This window comes from Dendrobates tinctorius, unplaced genomic scaffold (genome assembly GCF_039654945.1).
Source record: "Dendrobates tinctorius isolate UK_male_01 unplaced genomic scaffold, ASM3965494v1 ptg000022l, whole genome shotgun sequence".
Lineage (NCBI taxonomy): Eukaryota > Metazoa > Chordata > Amphibia > Anura > Dendrobatidae > Dendrobates > Dendrobates tinctorius.
Genome location: NW_027361690.1, coordinates 119,908,556 through 119,936,520, shown reverse-complemented (window position 1 = coordinate 119,936,520; position 27,965 = coordinate 119,908,556). Strand labels below are relative to the sequence as shown.

Genomic DNA, 27,965 nt, shown 5'->3' with positions numbered 1-27,965 from the left:
TTACTTTCTCCCAGCTTGGCAAAATCCTTGTTGAGGAGTTCTTCAGCAGTGAGTTTAGAGAAGTTGTCGTCATCAAATGGGTTCCAACCAGAAGGCTCTGGGGGGTTGTGGACATTCTGCTGTGAGGTCCTTGGAGATCCAGAGGGGGTTGTAGTAGCTGACCTTGGAGATGGAAAGACAAACAAAGGCCTTAAAGGTGTTGTCCACCACTTGGTGAATCGCTTGTAAGTGAAATCATGCCCCATGTAAAATAAGAAGAGCGCTCCAGCAATGTCAGGGTTGCGTCTGTTGATGCTCGCAGGATGTTATTACTTCACGTGACCGTATCGGCAGCTGCTAACAGGCTGCAGTGCTTAGGTGGCACAATGTGAGTTGAGCACCTGCAGACACAGCGCTGACATTGATGGAGCGTTACCGGTCCGACAGGAGATTATATTGTTTTTATTTTACATGGGGTATCGTTTCACTTAAGGGGTTGACCAGGTAGTGGACAACTACTTTAATAGTACACAAGTATCCTTACATGAATTAAACAAAAAGGGTTCTCTGAATCCAATTCTGCCGATGTAGAGAGCACGGTTCTCGTCATTTTCCAAAATCAGACAAAAGATAAATTGCTTGAGAAGCAAAAGTCACAACATTGAGTAAAACGATTTGCAGGACCGTGACCCAGTGGCCACTTCAGAAATTCATGACCGCCAGACCAGAGCCCTGCAACCTTGCTTTCACTTGCCCCGATGTATCTGCAAATTAGTAGGCCCCAGACAACAGGGATGCTGAAAGACAAAAGGAGGTCCACAGGGCACTGGTCCGGGGGCCATGGTCTATCAACATATTTGCTGGACCAAGGGTCCTGCAAATCATTTTTCTCATCTCTACCTATAACCATTACTTACACTGGGCAGTTACGGGTTCATTTATACATACTTTGACTTATTGAGGTTTGCCTCAGCCGCTGCCGCCTGGAGAAGCTGTGTAGATTTACTAGCAGGAACACCAAAGACTGCGCTGTGTGTGACATCGCTCAGAATCCTCCTGTGACCCCCACGCTGAGTCTTAGGAGAAGATGGTGGGGTGAACGAGCCCAGTTTAGGTCCTGCAGCAGGCTGTGTTGTTGCGGACTGCACTTTTTGAGAGGCTCTTGGCGGAGCTTGGATCTATTGTATATAGGAAACCCGTTACAAATTATATCAACGGTAAAAATCTCATCCAGGAAGGGCCAGTTACAGAATAGTCACTAGATATATCATGTACAATAACATATACAATAACATAGAATATGATTGACTGAAGTAGTCAATTGTCATCTTGCCTGTATGAAATCCACCCCAGTATAGTATAAAATATAGACTAGCAACGCAAATAACACAAATATACCTGTTCTTGAGCAGCAGGGGCTTGAACATTTGGAGGTAAAGGTTGTGGCTGGGTGGGAGCCTGCATTGGGGTCACCACTTTCTGCTGCATTGCAACCTGCTGGGCCGCCAGGATCTGCTGCTGCTGCTGTTGCTGTATATAGTAGGCTTGAAGCATCTGCTGTTGCTGCATGGCCTGCATCTGTGGATCACAAGCAAAATGCGAACAGTTTTGGTCATAACTATCTCAGAAATGCCTTTTTGCTATCATGTTGGATAGCTAATTTAAATATGCAGAACACAAATGTAAAAGATAATAATAATAATAATAATAATAATAATAATAATGTTTTACTACTTCACATCTGCAGCTTGCATGAACTACAATGCACTGCAAGCTGCTCAATGTCATTTAGGGTCAAATTATGACAGCTCCAACCTTTAACTCCACAGCCCTGCTGGCTACACTTCTAGGTAAACCAAACGTGTTTACCAGAATGTGAGCACCTATTAAGTGACAACTCCAAATTTTACAGAGTTAGCACCAATTATCCAGAATGGAGATTACGATTGCACTTGTTATTCCATCTGACTATATCTGTATAATAGCCATATAACCCTCCACTTCTCTTGCATATGCAGCAGTTCAAAATAATTTACTTGAAGGACACCAGTGGGAAGTTACCGTACCAGCAATATGCCAAATCACTCCTACAATACTGCTGTAGGTAATTTTTCATATGCATATGTATGCAGGACTTTGCAGGGAGAAGTTCTATATTTGCAGGCCACAAACTCTTGGCATATACTCTGGCGCATGACCATAAATACCAGGCAGCTATTAAAGAGCACTTATTGATCACAAACAAGGGTCATTTTCTAGGGCATAAACCTCACCTGCTGAGCTTGGAGCGTCTGCTGCTGATACAATGCTGCCGCCTGTTGCTGCTGCAAAAGTTGCTGCTGCAAAAGTTGCTGTTGCTTGAGATAAAGTTGCTGCTGCTGCTGCGGATGAGGTGCCGGCTGGGCAGATGGAGTTGCAGGTGGCTGCACAGGAGCTGCGGTCTGTGGAGCGGTGGTCACTGGAGTGGCCGGTTGCGGAGAAGGTTGGGCCGGTTTAGAAGTTTGCTGAGGCTGAGTAATTGGTTTTGCAGCAGGCTGTACAGGAGCAGGGGCTGTGGGCTGGATAGGAGCTGCTAGAAAACAAATGGATGAAACATGGAGAATAGGAGGCTGCAATTAGGAAAACATGTACTATAAAGCAGCAAGAGTATGGGAAAGTAAAGGACATTGATGATCATGTAGTTGGAAATAAAGTTAAGATTTTATATACGGTATAGCTTATAAACATCTGTATACGAGGGTTACGGGTGAACGCTATGGCTAGAAAACTACATATACCTTAATACTACAGATTAATGGATGTACTCTACATAGTTTAGCTTGGGCTTCTAAGGTGTTTGGGAGTGTCTGACTGTCACCCAAAAGTAGATCTCGATGAAAGTACGGTTGGGTATGAAGGATTTTAACAAGCCCAATCCTTTTGTTCTTAAAAACCTTTGGCAGTGGTTTACTCCTCTCTTAAGGCCCCGTTACATGCAACGATATTGTGAACGATATCGTTGCAACGTCACCAGTTTGGTGACGTTGCAGCGATGTCGAAACAACATCGTTGCGTGTGACACATAGCAACGATCAACGATCAGTTGGCTGATCGTTAATCGTTGCCTAATGGTCTGGGACATAAATCTATTGCTGGTCTCCCACTGGGCAGCATGCATCACTGCGTGTGACAGCGAGAGACCAATGATCAGCGAGCTCCCAGCGCCATACAGCAGACGCTGGGAGCTGGTGGGTAAACAGCGAGTAACTAAGCGCGGTGCTTAATTACCCGCTGTGTACCCTAGATACCAGCGTGCTCACTGGTCCTGATTGCTGGTGAGTCTGCCTATGTGACAGCTCACCAGTGATCAGCTAACTATGTCTCAGCGATCCCATCCATGTCGGATCGTTGGTGGGATCGCTGGGACATTGAAGCGGGTAACGGGCTTTTACTCATGAGATTGTCCATGTAATCAAGAGCCCGACATACCTGATGGGGCAGCGGCTGGCTGCACTGTAGCCCTTTTTCGTGGAGTTAGGGCTGGCTGAATCGGAAGCATTCCAGGGTTTGGTTGGGTCTGACCCGCTTTTGGTCTTTGACGAGGAGCAATGGAAGTTTCAGTAGTTGGAACAGGGTCCGTCAGCCTGCAAAACAGGACCAGGGAAAACTCACTATACAGCTATGCCAAACCTTCTATAAGAGAGGCTGTCTCATGCTGTTACATAAGTAAAATCGTTAAAATCATTGAAAAAAAAAAATGCATCTTTTCAATTTACCTCTTAATAAATATGTTCCCTTTGATAAGAACAAAGGTTCTATATTTTTCATCTTGTGCAATGGTGAAGGAGTGGTTACCTAGGCAAGGAGAGGGTTCTTGCACGTCCTTTAAATGTAGAGGTAGCAGGGAGCGCTGCTCTGAAGCTGGCCGGTCAGCTTCAATCCCCCTGTGCTCCCCTGATGATGTAGAGGGAAAGAACTCTGCTTGTAGCATCAGAGAGCATAGTTTGTGCCAGCGGCAGAGCCATCCCCCTGGTCCGAACTGTCAGTATTCAAGAGGGCACATCCCCCTCAGCAAATAGGGAGCCAGGAGGCAGAGGAACAATGCTGAACAAAGAACATGAGAAAACCCCTTTGACCTCCAGATATATTAAATTAACGCCATTTTCTGGACAACACTAATTGATGTATGTTAGACTATATGAATAGGTCCATAAGAGAATAAAGGGGTACTCCTTCAGTGTGGAGAGCCAAAAGTACAGGCGGCCAAACATATCAAAGGCATGCCAGCCAAACCTGCTGATGTGTAATCATTGTGAGGGTGCTCCAATAGATGCTGGCGCATAGAAAGGGTGGACATGTTGCATTTTAGATTTCTGGCAGAAGCTTAGTCTTCTGTCCCCACTAAGATCACAAGCACTCTGGACCAAACCGAAAATACATGTGTAGAAGGTCGGAAGAAATTGCTCCTGGCCACCAACTATTTAGGCTATGTACCCACATATGCAGAAAATTCCTGACTAAAAACCGGACTCCTTCCCAAGAAAAATGCATTTTTTTGGGGCGCGTTTTTTTGTGCGGTTTTTTTTCCCAGAGCATCCACATTCTCATAGAATATAGTTGGAAATGAGTTTACCGCAAAATTAATGAACAAGCTGCGTCTTTTTTGCAGAAAAAAACGCATCATGTGCACAAAAATTGCAGAATGCATTATAAGAATGGGATGCTTAATGTATGCGTTTTTGCATGGAAAAACGTTTAAAAAACACGAAAAAAAACACTTTTGTGGGCACACAGCCTTAAAGTGTAAGGTGGTCTGCTTAAGAGTAGCTCCCAATCTAGAGGACTGTGTGGTCCCTACAAGGACCCCTTGACATGTAAATAGTAGTAGAGAATGCATAATTATTTTTTTCCTAAAGTCTTTATCTAGGAAATCAGACCATGTTTGGCCACTAACAGTGCAGATTCTGGCAGAAATCAAACCGCATGGAACTTACCTGGCCTTTGGTTGGGATTTCTTAGCTGCGGCTTCTGCCGCTTTCACTGGTTCAGGCAACTTTGCAGGGATGATGGAGTCCTAAATAATACAACAGTGAAAATTCATTCTCAATTTAATCCATCCTTCCTTCAAAAAAATATAAAAAATTTAAAAAAAAGTGTAGTATAATGGAGTATGTGAAGAAAATCCCCATTACAACACACCGCAAATGCCCAAAACCAACTAGTCAATAAGAAGACAGACAACCAAGGGCAGGGATAGCGAGAAGGTTCTGAACCCCGATGCAATCTCAGTAATAGGGCCCAGGTGCGACTGCTACTCCCGCACCCCCATAGCTACAGACACAAAGCATCGGGATCGGCACTTACATGTACATTAGGTACAGGACATTCTCTCTTCACTAGCTTGAAGGCAAAGTAGGATACTTGATAGATGTCAGGCCTCTTGTCTGGATCTGGCTCGAGCATGTACCCTGAGATACAAGTAAATGTGTTATCAGAGGTATCATTAACATGATAACATCCATAACTAGAGCTAGGGAGATATCCTGCATGTAATACAATATGGATCCTGACAGCAATACATTTACTGCATTTTTGTTTCGCTTCCACATATCAGTTGCACTGGTGAAGATAAAACCCTGTTTTTTTGTTTATAGGGAACCAGGTTTTTCCCATATAAAGCAGGGCCTGCACCTAGTCGGCAGTATGCAAGTCCCCAATGTGCTCGGCATAAAAAAAAAAAAAAAAATAGCTGTTATTTTACTCACCTAGGGAGCGGTCCGGTCCGATAGGTGTCACTGGTCTAGAGCTGGTGCCTCCTCTCTTCATGTGGATGACACATCCTACGTCATCCACAGTGTTCCCCATCGCGCTCCCGTAGTGTGCATGTGCCAGCGCTCTTTGGCCTTTCCCCGTGCATGCGCATTACAATACTCTGCCCCTGGCAGGGAAGAGAGCAGTACGCCCGCAGAGGAGCGCTATTGGAGGAAACAGTGTGAATGACATAGGACACATCATCCACATGAAGCAAGCAGGGGATCGGCGATCAAAAGAAGACATAAGGCACTGGATCAAGACCAGCGATGCCCATCGGACTGGACCGCGAGAATAATAATGTGTTATGCAGAGCAGATTGGAGACAGACAGCATTCTACAATGTGGTAACAGAGGCTTACAGGTGCTGGCCCAACTATATAGGGGAAAACCTGGAGACCGGTTACTTTTAGCGACTGAGACAGGGTTTAGTCAGCAATACTACAAGGTAGTAGTGACACATATACATAGTGTATGCAGACATGTATTTTACTATGTAGTACATAACTAAACACGCAGTATGGAGAAAAGTACTGTGTCACACGTCTTCATTAGTGACTTCATCTTACTCACCCAGCCCATTAGCACAGGTATATAACATCCAGCCCTTCACCATGCATTTAGTAATCTCAGCTACACCGTGGAGACCACATAACATTAGAGAGCCAGGCCACCAAGTGCTGAGGGGAATAGCTTTATGGGTCTACATGGACGACCAGCTGCAAGCAAGTCTTATATCACCAAGCACAATGCCATGTGTCAGATGTAGTGGTGTAGAGCCTCCACCACTGGACTCTGGGGAAGTGGAATTGCATGCTAGGAAATCGTTCCCTGCTGGTCTGCATTGTGACTGCTGTAAAGTTTGGTGGAGGAGGGACAATGATATGGGGTTGTTCTTCAGAGGTCAGCATGGGGCACTTAGCTCCAATGAAGGGGAGAAGGTATGTTTGAACTAGTCTTATTACCTTACCCATCAATATAAATTAGCTCCTAATATGCTTCCCTTTAAAAGAGTTGTCCTTCAAAACATGTTATGGCCACTAGGATAGGCCATCACTTCTTTTTCCTGAAGGTCCACATATAAAAGTGTCTCCTTTATATTTTTACTGCACTGCTGGGGTCCCAGACATTCACTAGTGAGAGGTGTCATGTTTTTGGGATACACTACGCTATAAAGAGAAACTCCCTTTAATTGCTGATCAATATATATGAATGACTAAAACGACTAGTTATGTAGGTCCCTCCAAGTCCTATACTCCTATGTAGATTTGCTTTTCTGGAGATAGACAACCTATGGCCCAAATACCAACTCAGCGTAAGATTCAGGTGACTCCTATCCATTATTTGTATAAGCTTTTAACCAACATGGCCACTGTTACCTGCTGTCCAAAGAGGCCGTTTTACAGACTTGTTTACCACAAAAGAGCAGCAAAGACTATTAAAAAGGTATTCTATATTATTGTGGACCTGCAATTCACCTCTTATCAAAAACCCCTCTCTATTCTCAAGAACAGAGATTTTTTTTTAAATTCTACAGAGTGAGTACTGCTTGTAGCCTATATGTCCAGACTCATACGCAAAAAGTGTGTACTTGTAAGCGCTGCTCTGAGCCTGGCCAGATCGCCGGATCCACCCAGCTTCAGTCCGCAGCACCCCACCAATACTACAGAGGCAAAGCAGCATCAGAGAGCAGGCGGTTCAGGCTGACGCTCAGCCATGCCAACCAGCCCGAACTGTCAATCTTCAGAAGCGTCCCCAGCAAGAAGGGAGGCAGGGGAGCGGTGCGCTCCTGAGGACAGGAACTTGAGACAGCCCCTTTAAAATCAGCGTAAGTTCCAACAAACAAACTTCTTCCCCTGAAAAGGTAACAACAATACTCCTTCAAGAAAGCACTTGTGTCCTTTTAATGCTGAAAAATGTAGGTAACTAGATACCAATGTGGTGTGTCAGGAGCCCGTGGATAACCAGGAGGAAATGTAACATCACTGGATTCTCGTTTTCACAATTAGATGAATTAATTGTTGCTTTCCTCAGCTTGAGGCGAGATTAACAGACCGCTCCCTTCCTTGTAGGGTCCAATAATAATAAAACACTGAATATCATGTTTGTCTGCCTACAGTAATCCACCACACACTTACTGATGAGGCAGTGCATGTCAGGGGAGTATCGGGAGTTGTCAGGAATGGTAAAATTCCCATCACAGATGGAGACCTGACTCTCCCCGAAGGGCAGCGTGAAGAAGCACAGCTTGTACAGCAGACATCCCAGGGCCTGTCAGACAAGAGGAGCAGCATTAGTTCTCATAGTACATGACATATTTCAAGGCTTTGAACACAGATCATCACTTACATTATTCCCATGTGCTCACATCCTAAAGCCGCCGCCATACACATCAGATGGATGTCGGACGGGCGCTTGTTCCAAGTGCTCCGGTGTTCTCAAAGAAAGAGCAGTCACCAGATATGTCTGACAGCTGCTCATCTCCAGGAGAAGGCGACAATCGGCATCTCCCGCCCGACCGTCATCTCTCCTGAAGAGCAGTTGTCCGGGGCTTCCATACACATTACATTATTGGTCAAACCAGTCAATATCAGTTTGTTCGGCCGACATTAGCCTATTGTTTATGGGGGGCCTTAATGACACTATTCAGATTTGGACTGAACAAAAGAAGTATCACCTAACAAGGTCTAAGGATTTGCCAAGTCATGACAAGGAATAGTACCTCAAAAAGTAAATTTCTCATAACACTACTACATAAGCAGTTACCCGATATATCCTAATCTTACACTACATTTGTTAGCAGAAATCAATGAGTAAGGTCATTATAAAGTCAGGAGGTCCTGTAGAGGTATGAATCATACGACCATTTTCTGTGTATTGAATGGCAATTTAAGTCCGGAAAACAGATCTGCTCTACAGTCTCAAAATAAATGACAAAAAAAAAAAAAAAAATCAATGGCAAATCACATGGTGACATTAAAATAACACTTGAGTTAAACCACAAGAAAAGCTCAAACAACTAATAGTGTTTTCCGCAGCCCCAAAGTCATTGCTGCAATCTCGTGCTAGCGACTGTGGACTGAAGGCAATAAGCCCCCTGGGCGGCTGCGAAAGACAATTTCCTTAGGGCAAACTCAAATCTTGTGGATTTTCTGCACACAAACCTGTATGGATTAAGCACCAAATAAGCTAAGTGTACAATAAGCATGGTCAGGAGCCGCTAAGTACACAAGAGAGCAAGAAACCTCATCCGCCGGTCGCTGAACATCTCTGAGCAGACATTGACCCACAGTGTGGATTTTTACAATCTGCAGAATCAGGATGGAGTTCATAGTTTTCAATGGAAAAAGTGAAATATGCACCAGATCTTCAACAAAACATGTAGCAAAATAAGTCTTTAACATATGATTCTGCTGCAGAAAAACTCCACACCAAACACAATGTGTGAACCTACCCATCAGGTAGATAAATAAAGGTATAACTCCATGTTCACATGTTGCTGAAAATTTTTGCCACAACAAATTGTGCATGTGTTACGTGCAGATTTCATCACTGATCTGGTAACGGATTTCTACCTACTCCTCCACAACAAAGCACTGAACACGGTCGCATTTGCACTGAAAGTCACCAAAAGAATGAGCACGGCCAGATATTTGCACATATTCTTTCCACAGGGCCGAATTTGTAACACACATGAATGGCGTTGCTTCTGCAATATGTGCATGGCTTTTGACAAGTCCCACTTAGTGATACATACATGAAACTAGTTCTCAGTGGCAAAAATACTGCCAAGTGTGTTTTTTTTTCTCCATTGTGAAAACCTATAAACATATCACTTGCAGAAGTGAGTGACTGAAGAGACGTACCCATATGTCAGCCTTGGCAGAGATGACTTTCCCACTGTAGAGGTTTACCATCTCCGGTGCCCGATAAGAAAGTGTGGTATACCTGGAATAAAAAGACCTGTTAAAAAGCAGCTGTCACCGGATCAACAATGACCAGTTGTCGCTTGTACTTTATTGCCCCTGGTCCCATCAGTATTCAGGGGTTCTGTTTGTTTTTTCAATCCGCAATACAGTTGCAGAGATATGGCCCTTTTTATCTTTTTCATCTTTGGAAAAGGGACGTATGCAGCGCAGTCTAAAGATACGCTCACAAGAGAATACTTGCCTGTTTTATCACAGCATTTCTGCCATGAGTTCAGCACTGCGAGTTCATCATAAATAAGTCACTACAGTGACACATGAACTCGTGAGGTAGCAGCACTGGCTGCCGCTACCTCACTGACTTGATTTATGATGAGCTGGCGAAGCAGAAAAACACTCGCTCCTGTGATAAAACAGGCAGGAAAATGTTTTACCTCACAGAAAGCAGCAGCTGTAAGCCACTGCTATGTTGTGTGTATGATCACTTATTCTTCTTCCCTTGGCCAGGAGCTGCTGTATGATCAGACCATGTGCCTGCACAGCCAGTACAAGAACATTTTTTTCAATACATCCCATTGTGGAACTTATTATTCCAAGATCTATTAATAAAAATGGACTTTGTTGGTGGGACAAACCCAATAATTAATAAGGCTTCAATGTAATGTTTACACTTGGCAAATTTATTGCAGAAATTTCTACAACTAAGAATCCACTCCATACTTCTGCAAGTATGTGCAAGGTTTTCTCCAAGCTTCTATCAGATTAATGGAACAGTAATAAAATGTTGTGCAATCTGCAGGGTGTGAACATACTCTGTCAGCACTGCTGCATGCTAAATGGAAAAAATGGTTGGTTTGGAGATGGGTAAAAAGAGCTTCTAAAAAGAACATGGCTGATTTTACCTTTGACAATGGATCTGGCCTGCCAACGAAAGTCCAATAGTATCTATGCACAATAATCTAGTGATCACACACATCCGTTATTAAACGGGCTTGGCTGAATGGGGACCCATGCATATGTCTGATGTGGAAGCGGGGAACTTTCCCCATACACATGTCAAGCACACAGTGCAAACACACCCCAGAACTAAACGTAAGGCCAGTTCCACACGTCCATGAAACGCGGAATGTGCTCGCTTGTCCTCGTCTCCTTACCGTAGCGATCTGCCGCGTATATACTGGTGAGGAAATAGCGCAGGTCAGGAGACCCGACGGTTGAGCTGGGCGTTTCGCCACAAGCACAACTTGTGTTCGTGGATGTGCGAAACTGGCGTTTGTGCTACTGCTTCTCATACAATACTTAGATTGGAGTGCTCACTATCCAGTACAATTCCTGTAAGATTAGCCCCCTATGTACCAAGGGCACATTCACTTACTTTTTAATCTCATCCTCTACTACAGCAACACCTTCAGTCTGTGGATTCTGACATTTATTGGTTGCACTCCCAAAATCACATAGAACGTAGTGACCACGATCATGTAGTAGGATATTCTCCACCTGCAAGCATAGAAAAAAAGGCCCCATCTCCATCAATTATACCGACAGTATATATTTTTCATGATCCTATTTATACACTGCGGTACAGAGCTGGGCACCTTCTTAGCTGTGATGCCGGCTACCAAGTCAGAAGAAAAACAGTCACCGACATCATTCACAGCACTGCTTCCTAAACAAGTGTGACAGAGCGAAATATGCTGCTGGTCAGACATGGAAAAGTGATTAGTAATTCATATAGATACATAAGGACACCTAGAAAGGGCAAAAGTCACTTCTGTGAAACCACTTAAGCACTTTTTAGGCTTATCCTCCTAGCAAAGAGCATTAGAAATTTTTTAAAACTTGCCAGGATATTTTGTTAGGACACGGTCCTCCATCAGCCTCAAGAAACTGACCGGAAGGGGACTTACTGTAGAAGCCCTGTATAGATGTAGAGAAGTACAGATGAGTGAACCGTGGATGTTCGGTTTCAAAGAACATACTGTGAAACGTTCAGGTGACCCTGAATCTGAACCCAATAGAAGTCAATGGGGGACCAGAACTTCAGTGATTTAAAATAGTAGTAAAATAGTTATAGTAAGGGATAGGGGGCTGAAAAGGGAAGCTAAATGGTGGCAAGAGCAGGACAATTGCCCTGCAAACAAATTTGGATCGAGAAGTGACTTAAAGGGTTTCTGTCACCATAGCAATCATGGTAAAATAGGAAGTAAATGAATAACATTTTAGCCGTGCCCTCACAGAGACTGAGGCTAACTACTTACAGTTTAGTTACAAGTTTCACCCAGAGAGCATGGGGCAGAGCACCCCTACATTAGCAGCTTACAAGTTTCACCCACAGAGCCAAACTTTTATCTTCAGTAGTGTTCAGTAGAGCAGTCACAGATAAAAAAAAACAAAAAACTTGTGGTTTGATTATGGATACAGATAGCGGTCTGCCGCGAAGCTTGCTACCGCCGGTCTCAGCCACTTTGCCTTGGGACGCCTCTCCAATGCGGTTGCCTTAGGGTCCCGGGGGCCCAATGTTTCCACTGAAAAAATTACTGTTCAAAGCAGGCAACCACACCTGAATACTTCAGCATGGAATAATGGAATTGTACTCAGTTTCTAGTTTTTTGTTTGTTCGAACTGGGGCCATGATTAAGAAGGGACCCGTTGGAACACAAAGTGAGGGAACTGGAGGCATTCTCAGCCATCCAATCTCAAACCACCCACAGGTGGGGTTGTGGAGAACACACGTGTAACGGAGAGTCAGCTTTCTATTCCGGAGAGGCAGCCTGGTAAATGTATACCACGTCCAAGGAAGGCGGCAGTCAAGGAAATTATCCACTTCTCAACTGAGTCAGCAGCTGATATTGCGAGACAGAATAGCCATCCATGACAATTTAGAGGCTCTGTAGATGGAATGAGTTTAGGCCCAGCCATAAAAGGTAGAGTAAAATTATTTTTTAGGCACATTACTCGTATAGAAAGAGTACACTGAGACTTTAGGGCACAGTACCCACACAGAAGATAATTACAAATTTCATCCACAGAGCATGTTTCCACATTTCCCCCACAGAAGCAGATAAATTTCACACCCAGACAATGGCCCACAGTATCCCACACAGGCAGGGTTGCACAGTACACACAGCGGCTTAAAGGCACATTACTCCCAAAGATATGGGTTAAAGAACACACAGCGGCTTTTGGCACAGGATCATCACAGACATGGTTGCCTAAGAGTAGAATAATATGTTTACACACACCTCACTCCCACTGATTCAGTTGAAGATTATAAAAACTTTTGGTTACGCACGGTACTATCACAAACACAGGTGCAGAGTACACAGTATTTTATAAAACTGCGCATACGCAAAACTGAATACTGTCCCTCACTACAGCTGCGTCCGGTCCCTATGCTAAGCAGAGTAGAAATAAAAAATAAGAACCAGGAGAAACAGGTACAAGTGGAAGAGGCGGATTAGGTAGCCAACACAGTTTTTCGGCTTTGTATTTGGGGAGGAAGCCCCCAAATGAAACAAATGGCAAAGAATGTTAAAGACTGGCTGGGTGCGGCTGTTATACTGCTTTAGTCATCAAAAGGTATGGATCTAATCCTAGTTCATTTCAAGGACTGTTAGGATGAGCCTGTCTGATTACATCCCCTGCCGTGATAAACACACATTACGACAGTATACGTGTCGAAGGACAGGTCAGCACCTCCAAGGCATAAAGGGCAAGCTCAGGCCATGTGTCCAATTTGGAGACCAAAAAGTTAAATGGGGCAGACCCATCTGTTAGTACGTGGAGACGTATGGACAAGTACTCTTCCACCAGGTTGTAACACTGCCTTCTGCTAATACAGACAGTATCAAATGGTGGTGCCGGATATTGTGGCATGCTCAAAGTTTGGCACAGCGAATATAAAAAACGTAGAGTAGGACTGCCCCATATGGGCCTTGGCGTGGCAGGGTGGCTCAAAGAATTGATCAATTGTTTGCTAAATGTCTCATTTTAAAGTTCAGTTAAGCCCCCGTTACACACTGCGATATCGCTAGCAATATCGCTGTAAAGTCACCGATTTTGTGACGTTACAGCGATATTGCTAGCGATATCGCTGCATGTGATACTTACCATCGACCGGCTCCCCCGCTGGTTATCGCTGATCGCACGAGAAGCTGCTGGACCATTCCTCGTCGGCCACTTCCTGCGGCGCTTCCTGCTGTGACGACGAGCGACGCGTGGAGCCGGGCGGGAGGACGCAGGATCGCCGCGTCTGACAGGTAAGTAGCGATCCCCGTCCCCAGCGATGTCGCTGGTGAGATCTGCCTGTGTGGCAGCTCACTAGCGACCACCTAGCGATGCACCAGCGATCCTGACCGCGTCATATCGCTAGTCGGGATCGCTGGTGCATCACTAGGTGTAACGGTACCCTTAGAAACTAATATGTGTATTTGCACTTTATGTATTGTGTGCTGACCATAGGAAGCGCTGGCTTCTTGGCTTTTTTATATGCTCAAAGTTTTGCCACATTTCAGCCACGCTAACCCTGCCTTCCAAGGAGCTGGCAGTGCTCCAGCTGTGTTGGTGACTTCTTCCTCCGCCTTGTTATTCCACTGAGCCCCAGCTATCAGGTGGCAAAGCCATTAGTAGGTTTTCTACCAGCGTGTGCTTGTATTCACGCATTTTGCGATCCCTCTCCAGTGAGGGAAATAAAGATAGTACATTGTCTTTGTAGCGGGGACCGTGCAGAGTGGCCACCCAGTAATCTGCACTGGTAACAACACGGGAAACTAGGAGGTCATTCTACAGTCACTGCAGCACGTATTGGCTCATGTTGGCAAGGCTGCCCAGAGGCAACGACAAGCTGTCCTCGGTGGGTGGTATATCTGGGTATTTTGTATCCCCCAGGCTCCCGTGATGACCGTGAGTTTATCTCCGTGCCACACTGCTGTGAACAATGATGATCATTATCATCATCCCAAATTGTCCCCGGGCTGTACCGTTGTGTATCTGGCCTGGACCAACTGACTTCTAAAGGCAACCATATAATTGATCTAGTAACCAGGGGTGTGGAGTCGGTGTCCATTTTTTGGAGAAACAGTCGTGGAGTCAGCATAAAATGGACCGACTGATTCCTAAAATATATAATAAATTGGGTTCAGTAGTTCAGTGCAGGATGTGCTCTAAATATTTTCATAACAAATTTGGTAAAGTTCTAAAATGTCCCATAAATGCCTGTTCTTTTCCTTATTTAAGGAACTCGGCTTTTAGGCAAGCTGAATCTGAGCTGCACTTTATGTACATGCTCAGTAGTGAGGCAGTGAAGGAGTCATAGTTGGACGTCAGGGAAATTGAAGAGTCGGAGTCAGAATCGGTGGCTTGGCTTACTGACTCCACAGCCCTGTCAACCGCTCATCTGTCTGCGGTTTTATCACAGTCCAGAGCTCCTGCTTGTTGTGGGATATCTCAACCAAACAGAGGAGTTTAAGAACAGCCTACAGTCGTTTCCCCTTGGCTGCGCTCACGCTGGTGGTGCAGGTATTCCTGTGACCGAATGAGGCGGTGGTGGAAGAAGATGAGTAAAAAGAGGAAGCAACCAGGACAGATAAACATCCAGCAATACTAGGTGGCGGTAGGACATGAGCTAGAAGGCCTTCCACCTCGTCACTACATTTACCCAGTAGCAGTTAAGGAGATGTAACATCCTGGCCATGCTTACTGGTCAACATATTGGTGGTTATATGGACCTTACCACTGATGGCGTTGCGCAGTACACGCTTGATTTGGTCCACAACAGGTTTCCACCTGGAAAAAGAGTGGCGGCTGGGAACAACATATTGAGGGACAGCCACAGACATTAGTTTTTTTTTAAACTGTCCGTCTCAACCAGCCAGAATGGCATCATTTCAAAGGAAATTCTGCCATTCAGGACCATGGCACGTGGGTGGCTAGGTTTATATCTCCTCTTTCTTTCGAGAATTTGAGGGATAGAAAACTGAACACTTCCATGGGATGTGTGAAGATGTTCTGTGACACTGGTGGTGGCGACGCGGTTACATCTTCTTTGCGAGAGGGCCTCTTGATCGCGAGCTGGAGGAAGAGGCTGAGAAGCAGTAAAAGAGGGAGCAGGAAGAAACTCAGAACTTTCATGCTTTTTAAAGGTGTGTACTCCACTGTACCTCATGCTTGGAATTCAGATGTCTCATCATACAGATGTTGCTCAGGTTTAGAACATTTATACCTCGCTTCAGGGCCTGACGGCAAAGAGTGCAAACCACCTGTCGCTTGTCGGCAGCACATTCCATAAAGATATGTCATGCCAGGTAGCTCTTTTGAGCAGTCTTTGGTGTGTTTATATCAGCGGCGCAGTGGACAGTAGCAGATAATGTACTGGCTAGGGGCTGCCCGATGTGCCTTTGCTCCCTGTCCCTTTTGTGTAGTGCTCTTGTGGCAGCGTGGCCAAGTCCTCTTTCTGCGCACAGAGATCTAAGACCTCATCATCTCCCACATCCTCTTCCACCGACTCCTCAACCCTGCCCTTCTTGCCAACCGAGTTTTCATAGAATCATAGAGTTGGAAGGGACCTCCTGGGCCATCTGGTCCAACCCCCTGCTCAAAGCAGGATTCGCTAAATCATCCCAGTCAGATGTCTGTCCAGCCTCTGTTTGAATACTTCCATTGAAGGAGAACACACCACTTCTCGTGGCAGCCTGTTCCACTCATGATCACTCTGACAAAAAGTTTTTTCTAATATCTTATCTGTGTCTCCTCCCATTCAGTTTCATCCCATTGCTTCTAGTCTTTCCTTGTGCAAATGAGAATAAAGTTGATCCTTCTACAATGTGACAGCCCTTTAGATATTTGTAGACAGCTATTAAGTCTCCTCTCAGTCTTCTCTTTTGCAAACTAAACATTCCCAAATCCTGCAACCTTTCCTCATAAGACAGGGTTTGCAGACCGGTCACCATTCTGGTCGCTCTTTTCTGAACTTGCTCCAGTTTGTTGATGTCTTTTTTTAAAATGTGGTGCCCAAAACTGGACACAATATTCCAGATGAGGTCTGACCAAAGAGGAGTAGAGGGAAATAATGACTTCACGTGATCTAGACTGTATGCTTCTGTTAATACATCCTAGAATTCTATTTGCCTTTTTTGCTGCTACATCACACTGTTGACTCATATTCAGTCTGTGATCTATTAGTATACCCAAGTCTTTTTCACATGTGCTGTTGCTTAGCCCTATTCCTCCCATTCTGTATATGCTTTTTTCATTTTTATTGCCCAGATGTAGTACTTTGCATTTTTCCCTGTTAAAAAACATTCTGTTAGTTGCTGCCCACTGCTCCAGTTTATTGTCACGGGGGCTTAGTTCAACTAAGGCTGAAAGACCCGGGGCCCCTGTGGTGTCCCTTTACTAGGGGAAACCCTGTCTGACCCTCAACCCAGGGTTTTTGCTGAAGGTGCAAATGCCTGAGCCTCCGACCTTTCCTTATCTCCTGCTCAGCCCTGCACTTAACCCTCCACCCTCCACCCAGTGAGAAGTCACCACCAAAGCTCCCACACAAATAATGACAGACAGGGAGAACTTAAACTGCACTGCGCCGCACACACACAGGAATAAACAGTAATGTGAACAGGGCACAACTAAACACAAATATGGGAAGGAGAAAGGATAACGACGGATCATACGACACCAGATATGAATCTCTCTCTCTTGAACACCTCCACTCCAGACCGGAACCACTTGGTATGAAACACAAGCTATAATCGGCGACGCCCATAGGCCAGCATGACTATTTAAAGACCGTGGGCGTGACTAACCAGCCAACCTGGTCTCCAGCAGGATTAACCCCCGAGAGCCTGAAGATCAGGCCGGCGCCACTGAGGCTATAGTGGCTGGAGGTGGAACTACCTCTGCCTGCCGGATGCTGTGGTGTGAACAGCGTCCGACATGACAGTACCCCGTCTTCTACGAGGGACCCCAGGGCCCTCAAGACTCATAGGACCCGGCTTGTCCGGATGACGACGGTGAAAAGAACTGACCAGCCGATCCGCATGTATGTCTGAGGCTGGAACCCAAGACCTTTCCTCTGGACCATACCCCCGCCAGTGCACCAAATACTGAAGAGTACGGCGTACTACTCGAGAGTCCACTACCTTGGCGACCTCGAACTCTAACTCGCCATCCACCATGACTGGAGGTGGCATCGGCGTTGTGTCCACAGAGCCTACCACCTTTTTCAATAAAGCCCTGTGAAACACGTTGTGTATCTTATACACTGCGGGAAGTTCCAACCGATAAGCCACTGGGTTAATGATGGCAGAAATCCTAAAAGGCCCAATAAACCTTGGACCCAGTTTTAAAGAAGGGATTTTGAGTTTTATGTTCTTCGTAGCTAACCACACCCATTCACCCACACACAGGTCCGGACCTGGCACGCGTCTACTGTCAGCCACCCGTTTGTACCTGGCACTCATGCTCAACAAACGCTGTTTCACCCGCCTCCAGACTGATGACAATTGGGCTCCTAGCTGATTCTCCTCCGGGACACCCCCCCCGGAGTCACCCTGACGTAAGGTACAAAACTGAGGATGTTGACCGTACACACAAAAGAATGGAGACTCTCCTGATGACTCTTGGCGGTGATTATTTAATGCGAATTCGGCCAGAGGAAGGAAAGTAGACCACTCCTCCTGGTTGTCGGACACAAAGCATCGTAAATACTGTTCAAGATTTTGGTTCATGCGCTCAGTTTGTCCATTAGACTGTGGATGAAACGCCGATGAATGTGACAACTTGATCCCCAACCTTGAGCAAAAAGCTTTCCAAAACCTCGCCACAAATTGCGTACCCCTATCAGATACTATGTCAGACGGTACTCCGTGGAGTCTGACCACCTCCTTCACAAATACCTGAGCCAACGTCTTAGCATTGGGCAAAGAGGACAACGCCACAAAATGCGCCATCTTTGAAAAACGGTCAACCACCACCAGGATGACCGTGTTCCCTGCCGAGGCTGGCAAGTCAGTGATAAAATCCATGGAGATTTCTGCCCATGGCCTATTGGGTACCCCCAGAGGCTGTAGCGTGCCAGCAGGACGGGTTCGGGGTGACTTAGCCCTAGCGCACGTGATGCAAGCTGCCACGTACGAGACCACGTCCTGCCGGATTTTGGGCCACCAGAAACGACGCGATACCAGCTCTAAGGTGCCCTTCACCCCTGGGTGACCAGCCAGTACCGAATCGTGGTGTTCCTTCAACACCTTAGGCCGAAGATGCAGGGGTACAAATGATTTGTTGGCGGGAAGTCCTGGTGGTACCTCCTCTTGGGCCTCGGCAATCTCCGCCTCTACCTCAGTCGTGAGAGCCGAGACCACTACCCCTTTCTGGAGGATGGGTACCGGCTCTTCCCGAGGTTCTCCCCCCGGAAAACACCTAGACAAAGCATCCGCCTTGGTGTTTTTAGCCCCGGGACGGTACGTCACAAGAAAATTGAAACGAGTAAAAAACAATGCCCAGCGAGCCTGCCTAGGAGACAGACGCTTGGCCGACTCCAGGTAGAGCAGATTCTTATGGTCGGTGATAACTGTGACCTGGTGAGCCGCCCCCTCCAAGAAGTGTCGCCATTCCTCAAAAGCCAGTTTGATGGCCAACAACTCCCTGTTGCCGATATCATAATTCCGTTCGGCCGGCGACAACTTCTTGGAGAAGTAGGCGCATGGATGCATCTCGCTCAAGGACGAGCCTTGAGACAGTACTGCCCCCACTCCCCCCTCCGACGCATCAACCTCTACCACAAAAGGTTTAGACACGTCTGGTTGCACCAGAATGGGGGCTGAAGCAAAACTATTCTTCAGACGCTCAAATGCACGTATAGCCACCTCAGGCCAGTTCGCCAGATCGGCACCCTTTTTTGTCATGTCCGTGAGCGGTTTGGCGACAGTCGAAAAGTGTTTTATAAATTTCCTATAATAATTCGCAAACCCCAGGAACCGCTGGAGTGCTTTCAGACTCTCCGGCCTCTCCCATTGCAACACCGCTTGCACCTTAGCGGTGTCCATTTTAAAACCAGCTGCGGACACAATATATCCCAAAAAGGGCAACTCCTGGACTAAAAATAAACATTTTTCCAGCTTAGCATAGAGCTGGTTCTCCCGGAGCAACTGTAACACCTGCCTAACATGCTGCAAATGAGTGTCCCGATCGCTAGAATAAATGAGGATATCATCCAGGTATACAATCACAAATCTCCCCAGGACATGAGCAAAGACATCATTAATAAAATGTTGGAAAACGGCAGGCGCGGTGGTCAACCCAAACGGCATAACCAGACTCTCAAAATGACCCTCAGGAGTGTTAAACGCCGTCTTCCACTCATCCCCCTGACGGACCCTTATGAGGTTATACGCCCCCCTGAGGTCCAGCTTGGAAAACCATTTTGCCCCCGCTACCTGGTTGAACAAATCCGGGATCAACGGCATTGGGTAGGGATCACGGATAGTAATCTGGTTTAACTCTCGGAAATCCAGACACGGCCGTAACCCCCCATCTTTCTTCTTAATGAAGAAAAACCCCGCGGCTACAGGCGAGGACGAAGGCCGGATGTGACCTTTGCTCAGACTCTCCGCGATGTAGTCTTTCAGAGCTTGTCTCTCAGGACCAGAAATATTAAACATCCTGGCCTTAGGTAATTTGGCCCCGGGTTTTAGCCTAATAGCACAGTCATAGGCTCTATGTGGAGGCAGTTCTGAGCAACCCTTCTCAGAGAAAACATCCGCGAAATCCTGCAAAGCCTCCGGCAGGCTGGGCGTCACGGCGGACACACATGTGGCCAAGCAATTGTCTTGGCAGAAACCACTCCATTGTACTATGTCCTGAGTTTTCCAATCAATTACCGGGTTGTGCCTGGACAGCCATGGAAAACCCAGGACCATTTGAGCTGGGAGATTACGGAGGACCCTACATGTAACCGACTCAGAATGTAGGACCCCAATGTGGAGTTTCACCTCTGCCACAAACTCAGTAATCTCCCCTTGAGGGAGGGGAACAGCATTAATGGTCACCACCTGTATGTGGTGAGGAAGTTTTTCAATCTTAAACCCGGCGGTGTGTGCAAACTCCTCATCTATGAGATTGGTGGCGGAACCGCTATCCACAAACACTGATATAGGTAGCTCTCTGCCGGCGACAATAACCTTGGCAGGGAGCATACATTGAGATACCATCATGGAGGATATGCATACGCTCAGTTGGGTCTCCTCCATACCCTCTGAGCTTAACAGTTTTCCGCCGGTGTGACCCTCTTAGGTAGTACCGGGCAAACGTTAACATAATGACCACCTTTACCACAGTAGAAACATGCTCCGGACTTCCGGACTCCCGGAGCGCGAGGCTGAACCTGTGCCACGCCAGCAATCTGCATAGGTTCAGGGGACTCATCTACTTCAACCACACCTGCACCTCTGTTTTCCCCCAGAGGTAGCGTCTCCTGTGCCCCCTGACGAAAACGGCGATCAATACGTATCACCAAACTCATGGCAGACTCCAATGATGCCGGAGTCTCATACATCAGGAGGGCTTGTTTCACCCTCCCTGATACCCCATGAATAAACTGGCTCCGCAGTGCTGGGTCATTCCACTGTGTGTCTACAGCCCAGCGGCGAAATTCCGAACAATAGTCTTCTGCCAAGCGCTCCCCCTGGCGGAGGGCGCGGATTTTAGATTCCGCTAGAGCCAGTCGGTCAGGGTCATCGTAAATGAGCCCGAGGGCAGAAAAAACATTATCGACCGAATGAAATGTAGCAGAGTCAGGTGGTAAGGAAAATGCCCATGCTTGGGGGTCACCACTCAGTAATGACAACACCAGCCCTACTCGCTGGGCCTCATTACCTGAGGATATTGGCCGCATGCGGAAGTATAATTTGCAGGCCTCCCGAAATACGACAAATTTGCTGCGATCGCCTGAAAATCGTTCTGGCAGCGGAAACTTCGGCTCTGCACCGATACCTGCAGATGCCGTTTGCACCTTTGCTACTACCAGGCCCTGCTGCTGAACTGCCCCATTCAACTCGGAGACCTGTATGGACAGCGCCGCCAACTGGCGGGTTATGGAATCTAATGGATCCATGGACTCCTGAAAAAATGTGGGCCGATTATAATGTCACGGGGGCTTAGTTCAACTAAGGCTGAAAGACCCGGGGCCCCTGTGGTGTCCCTTTACTAGGGGAAACCCTGTCTGACCCTCAACCCAGGGTTTTTGCTGAAGGTGCAAATGCCTGAGCCTCCGACCTTTCCTTATCTCCTGCTCAGCCCTGCACTTAACCCTCCACCCTCCACCCAGTGAGAAGTCACCACCAAAGCTCCCACACAAATAATGACAGACAGGGAGAACTTAAACTGCACTGCGCCGCACACACACAGGAATAAACAGTAATGTGAACAGGGCACAACTAAACACAAATATGGGAAGGAGAAAGGATAACGACGGATCATACGACACCAGATATGAATCTCTCTCTCTTGAACACCTCCACTCCAGACCGGAACCACTTGGTATGAAACACAAGCTATAATCGGCGACGCCCATAGGCCAGCATGACTATTTAAAGACCGTGGGCGTGACTAACCAGCCAACCTGGTCTCCAGCAGGATTAACCCCCGAGAGCCTGAAGATCAGGCCGGCGCCACTGAGGCTATAGTGGCTGGAGGTGGAACTACCTCTGCCTGCCGGATGCTGTGGTGTGAACAGCGTCCGACATGACATTTATTTATATCTTTTTGAATCCTCTCTCTCTCTTCTCTAGTATTAGCTATCCCTCCTAGTTTTGTGTCATCAGCAAATTTAATCAGTTTACCCTCAATTCCTTCATCTAAATCGTTGATAAAGATGTTGAACAATACAGGGCCCAGGACAGAGCCCTGTGGTACCCCACTTGAGACATTCTTCCAACTGGATGTGCAGCCATTTACGACCACTCTTTGGGTCAGATCACTAAGCCAGTTATGAATCCACCTAACAGGGTGTCTGACATGCACCATACCTCTCACAAACTCATCATCCAACCTAACAAGTTGTTAGGCATCAGCGCACTCATTCTCTTCCACTTCTGGAGCAGGGGCAGGTGGATGAGCCACAGAAACCCAGTCACTTTGGGCTCAAACTGCTTGGCTGATTTTGCAAGAGGCTTAAGTGGAAGCCGGATGACCATGGTCCTCAGGTGCCAACTGTGCATTTTATGCACTGGACCGGGTGGAAGATCATGCAAAGGAACTGGAGCCACTCTCAGCCATCCAATCTAACATCTTTACAACATCTTGTGGCCTCACCATTCTGCAGCAGTAGTCGAACCTACGAAAGGATGCATAACGTCCTGTCGCCTGCGTGCACCAGAGGAAAGGGTTGTATTTAGGCAAGTAGCAGGTACAGAACAACCACATCCTCTCCCTGTATCAGCTACAACACCACCACCACTTTGGCAACGTCCACATCCCTTATTTGATGCGCTCCTCAGTTTTGGAAGTTGATTTTCTAAACACTAGTCGCAACTAGTCTCACTAGTCTACATTTACACTTTCGGCACAGCTCATAGAATCTCATGGCTTTCAGTATCACCACTATGCTGATGACACATAGATATACATCTCTGGACCAGATATCACCTCCCTACTAAACAGAATCCCTCAATGTCTGTCTGCTATTTCATCCTTCTTCTCCGCTAGATTTCTAAAACTTAATATGGACAAAACAGAATTAATCATCTTTCCCCCATCTCACGTGCCCCCCCCAACGGACCTATCCATTAAAGTAAACGGCTGCCCACTCTCTCCAGTTCCAACATGCTCGCTGCCTCGGGGTTATCCTTGACACTGATCTCTCTTTCAAACCACATATCCAAGCCCTTTCCACTTCCTGCCGACTTCAACTCAAAAATATTTCACAGATCCGTACATTCCTCAACCAAGAATCTGCAAAAACCCTAGTCCATGCCCTCATCATCTCCCGCCTTGACTACTGCAACCTCCTGCTATGTTGCCTCCCCTCTAACACTCTCGCAACCCTCCAATCTATTCTAAACTCTGCTGCCCGACTAATGCACCTGTCCCCCCGCTATTCCCCTGCCTCTCCCCTCTGTCAATCCCTGCACTGGCTCCCCATTACCCAAAGACTCCAGTTCAAAACTCTAACCATGACATACAAAGCCATCCACAACCTGAGTCCTCCATACATCTGTGACCAGTCTCCCGGTATTTACCTGCACGAAACCTCCGATCCGCACAAGATCTCCTTCAGTACTCCCCTCTTATCTCCTCTTCCCACAATCGCATACAAGACTTCTCCTGTGCATCCCCCTTACTCTGGAACTCTCTACCACAACATATCAGACTCTCACCTACCATGGAAACCTTCAAAAAGAACCTGAAGACCTACCTCTTCCGACAAGCCTACAACCTGCAGTAACCACCGATCTACCAAACCGCTGCACGACCAGCTCTGCCCTCACCTACTGTATCCTCACCCATCCCTTGTAGATTGTGAGCCCTCACGAGCAGGGTCCTCTCTCATCCTGTACTTGTATGCATTATGTATACCCCTCCTCACCTGTAAAGCGCCATGGAATAAATGGCGTAATAATAACAACAATAATAACAACAACAACTAGATGGTGGAAGAGTAGATTTATTTGTGACAGTACTAGAAAAAAACACAGCAGTCCTGAAAAATTATTTCTTTGCCCTAGAAATGGCAACTAGATGGCAATTATTTTTTTCCTAGACAAACACACACCAGTCCAGAAAATTTCATTTTGGGGACTAGAAACGAGACAGCTGATGCAGTATATTGATTTCCAAAATTATTAAAAAAAAATACATGGCGGTCCTGAAAAATGATTTCTTTTGCCTACTTATGTCAATGAGATGGCTGATTTCAATAATTAATTTCTCAAACTATTAGAAAACACACAGGAGCTTAAATTAACAGTACTCCCAGAGGCGGGGGATGCAGAGTACACATAGTTGCTTAATGCACAGTACTCCCACAGGCGGGGGCGCAGAGTACACACAGCGGCTTAAAGAACAGTACTCCCACAGGCGGGAGGGTGCAGAGTACACACAGCGGCGTAAAGGACAGTACTCCCACAGATATGGGTACAGAGTACACACAGCAGCTTTTAGCACAGCACTATTATAGATATGGATTACAGAGTACACACAGCGTTTTACTTGTCGAGTGCGCAGTCACCATCTGTCCCTCACTCCAGATGTGTCCTATCCCTACACTAATGAGAGCATAATGGAGGCGGCAATCATGATCCTGCCTTTATACAGGTCGGTTCACGTGCTGCGCGGCCAATCACAGACATGCTAATACTTGGCATGGCTATGGCGGCTCCGGAAGTGCCCACAGTCTAAAAGCTTTAAAAGCGGCAGCGTTGCAGCCTTTCAACAAGCTTTATTATACTAGTGAACCCGAACAGCTAACCAGACATACAATAAAGTCCGTGTTCAGGGTTCGGTAACGGACACTAGGTTTCCGGCACAAACTCCAAACTTTCCAGTTCGGGTTCGCTCATCTTTATATAGGAGGAAAGCATATACTGTATGAACATATGCATTTGAGTATTCTCTCTCTGCGTATAATACTTGATGAGTGTCAGCCCGTTTCTCCTGCCTCCTGCTGGCGATAAGTTTCTCCTTGACTGCTCTTAGAATTGAATTCTCACTGCACATTATTTTCATTATTTTATGCAGCTTCAGTCTGTCTTCCCTGCCTCCTGCTGGTGATAGGGTTCTATCAGACAGATCTTAGCATTGAAAAAGCTGCATCTCAAGGAAATACACTAGAGATTCTGAACGACAGACTAGCAGTGTGATTTAGGGGAGGTTTATTACTGCAGCCAACCATTGTGTGGACTCACTTGCTATATTACCATCAAAAATTATATATTTAGTTGCATGAGAGGATCAACAGAAGGGCAGAGTGGATCTGAATGGCATAGCGAGACGTATGAAAGCAGCCAGGAGAGATCAGACAGGTGATGATTTTATCCTGTAGTTCACAGGGAGTCAGAGACTGACTTCCTATCTGCATAGGAGAGCAAATACCAGACTTTTGGTCAGAGTGGAGACAACATTACAGAGATGCACATAATGAAAGTAAGAAAGTGTATGGAAACAACTGATCCTAGAATAAAAACTAAAATTACGCTACTAAAATGCTGTATTATGCATGAACAAAATAAAATGACTATTTAAAACTGAAAAGTGGTTGCTACAAACATAACCCCAAAGAAGGTTGCTATTGAAGGAGTGGATGTGTTCAGCACCTAGACAGCAAGATAAATCCAAGAGTATAATATCGCATTACATATTTTCACTCTTTCGGTGACCATAATTCAAGGTTGTTCAAGTTCGCCAGCACCAGAGGTTTGAGGTTCTCCAAATAAGGTAGCAGAGGTTCCACATACAGAAGGTTGGGTTAAGGGCCTGTTTAAGTAGTTACATCGGTAGAGCCCAGTTGAAACCATTGTGTTGGATAACAAGCAGCTTTGAATGAGCAGGAATGACGACTATTCAAAGACCTATCAATCTGATGTTTTATAACTAGGATAATGGCAGATACAGTGGGGAAAAAAAGTATTTAGTCAGTCAGCAATAGTGCAAGTTCCACCACTTAAAAAGATGAGAGGCGTCTGTAATTTACATCATAGGTAGACCTCAACTATGGGAGACAAACTGAGAAAAAAAAATCCAGAAAATCACGTTGTCTGTTTTTTTTTCATTTTATTTGCATATTATGGTGGAAAATAAGTATTTGGTCAGAAACAAAATTTCATCTTAATACTTTGTGATATATCCTTTGTTGGCAATGACAGAGGTCAAACGTTTTCTGTAAGTCTTCACAAGGTTGCCACACACTGTTGTTGGTATGTTGGCCCATTCCTCCATGCAGATCTCTTCTAGAGCAGTGATGTTTTTGGCTTTTCGCTTGGCAACACGGACTTTCAACTCCCTCCAAAGGTTTTCTATAGGGTTGAGATCTAGAGACTGGCTAGGCCACTCCAGGACCTTGAAATGCTTCTTACGAAGCCACTCCTTCGTCGCCCTGGCGGTGTGCTTTTGATCATTGTCATGTTGAAAGACCCAGCCACGTTTCATATTCAATGCCCTTGCTGATGGAAGGAGGTTTGCACTCAAAATCTCACGATACATGGCCCCATTCATTCTTTCATGTACCCGGATCAGTCGTCCTGGCCCCTTTGCAGAGAAACAGCCCCAAAGCATGATGTTTCCACCACCATGCTTTACAGTAGGTATGGTGTTTGATGGATGCAACTCAGTATTCTTTTTCCTCCAAACACGACAAGGTGTGTTTCTACCAAACAGTTCCAGTTTGGTTTCATCAGACCATAGGACATTCTCCCAAAACTCCTCTGGATCATCCAAATGCTCTCTAGCAAACTTCAGACGGGCCCGGACATGTACAGGCTTAAGCAGTGGGACACGTCTGGCACTGCAGGATCTGAGTCCATGGTGGCGTAGTGTGTTACTTATGGTAGGCCTTGTTACATTGGTCCCAGCTCTCTGCAGTTCATTCACTAGGTCCCCCCGCGTGGTTCTGGGATTTTTGCTCACCGTTCTTGTGATCATTCTGACCCCATGGGGTGGGATTTTGCGTGGAGCACCAGATCGAGGGAGATTATCAGTGGTCTTGTATGTCTTCCATTTTCTAATTATTGCTCCCACAGTTGATTTCTTCACTCCAAGCTGGTTGGCTATTGCAGATTCAGTCTTCCCAGCCTGGTGCAGGGCTACAATTTTGTTTCTGGTGTCCTTTGACAGCTCTTTGGTCTTCACCATAGTGGAGTTTGGAGTCAGACTGTTTGAGGGTGTGCACAGGTGTCTTTTTATACTGATAACAAGTTTAAACAGGTGCCATTACTACAGGTAATGAGTGGAGGAAAGAGGAGACTCTTAAAGATGAAGTTACAGGTCTGTGAGAGCCAGAAATCTTGATTGCTTGTTTCTGACCAAATACTTATTTTCCACCATAATATGCAAATAAAATGAAAAAAAAACAGACAAATGTGATTTTCTGGTTTTTTCTCAGTTTGTCTCCCATAGTTGAGGTCTACCTATGATGTCAATTACAGACGCCTCTCATCTTTTTAAGTGGTGGAACTTGCACTATTGCTGACTGACTAAATACTTTTTTGCCCCACTGTATTTCTGCAATGTGGACAGGACAGGACTTCATTGGAGAAGGATGACGAAGGTGGTTCAGGAAGTGCT

General features: G+C 46.1%; 1 protein-coding gene across 19 annotated transcripts in view; it reads right to left on the bottom strand.

Moving 5' to 3' along the window:
* Positions 1-27,965, bottom strand: part of AAK1 (AP2 associated kinase 1) — a 201,119-nt gene that overhangs the window by 77,993 nt on the left and 95,161 nt on the right. For 18 of the 19 annotated variants that reach the window (XM_073569097.1, XM_073569098.1, XM_073569099.1 and 15 more), the window contains exons 5-14: positions 11,071-11,192; positions 9,636-9,717; positions 7,908-8,040; positions 5,323-5,426; positions 4,953-5,032; positions 3,448-3,602; positions 2,253-2,551; positions 1,378-1,557; positions 928-1,157; positions 5-162 (exon numbers count right to left, since the gene is read on the bottom strand). In XM_073569097.1, the coding sequence (XP_073425198.1) occupies positions 5-162; positions 928-1,157; positions 1,378-1,557; positions 2,253-2,551; positions 3,448-3,602; positions 4,953-5,032; positions 5,323-5,426; positions 7,908-8,040; positions 9,636-9,717; positions 11,071-11,192 (1,543 nt within the window). The remainder of the gene's footprint in view (positions 1-4; positions 163-927; positions 1,158-1,377; positions 1,558-2,252; positions 2,552-3,447; positions 3,603-4,952; positions 5,033-5,322; positions 5,427-7,907; positions 8,041-9,635; positions 9,718-11,070; positions 11,193-27,965) is intronic. The other variant, XM_073569102.1, reaches the window with a different exon arrangement.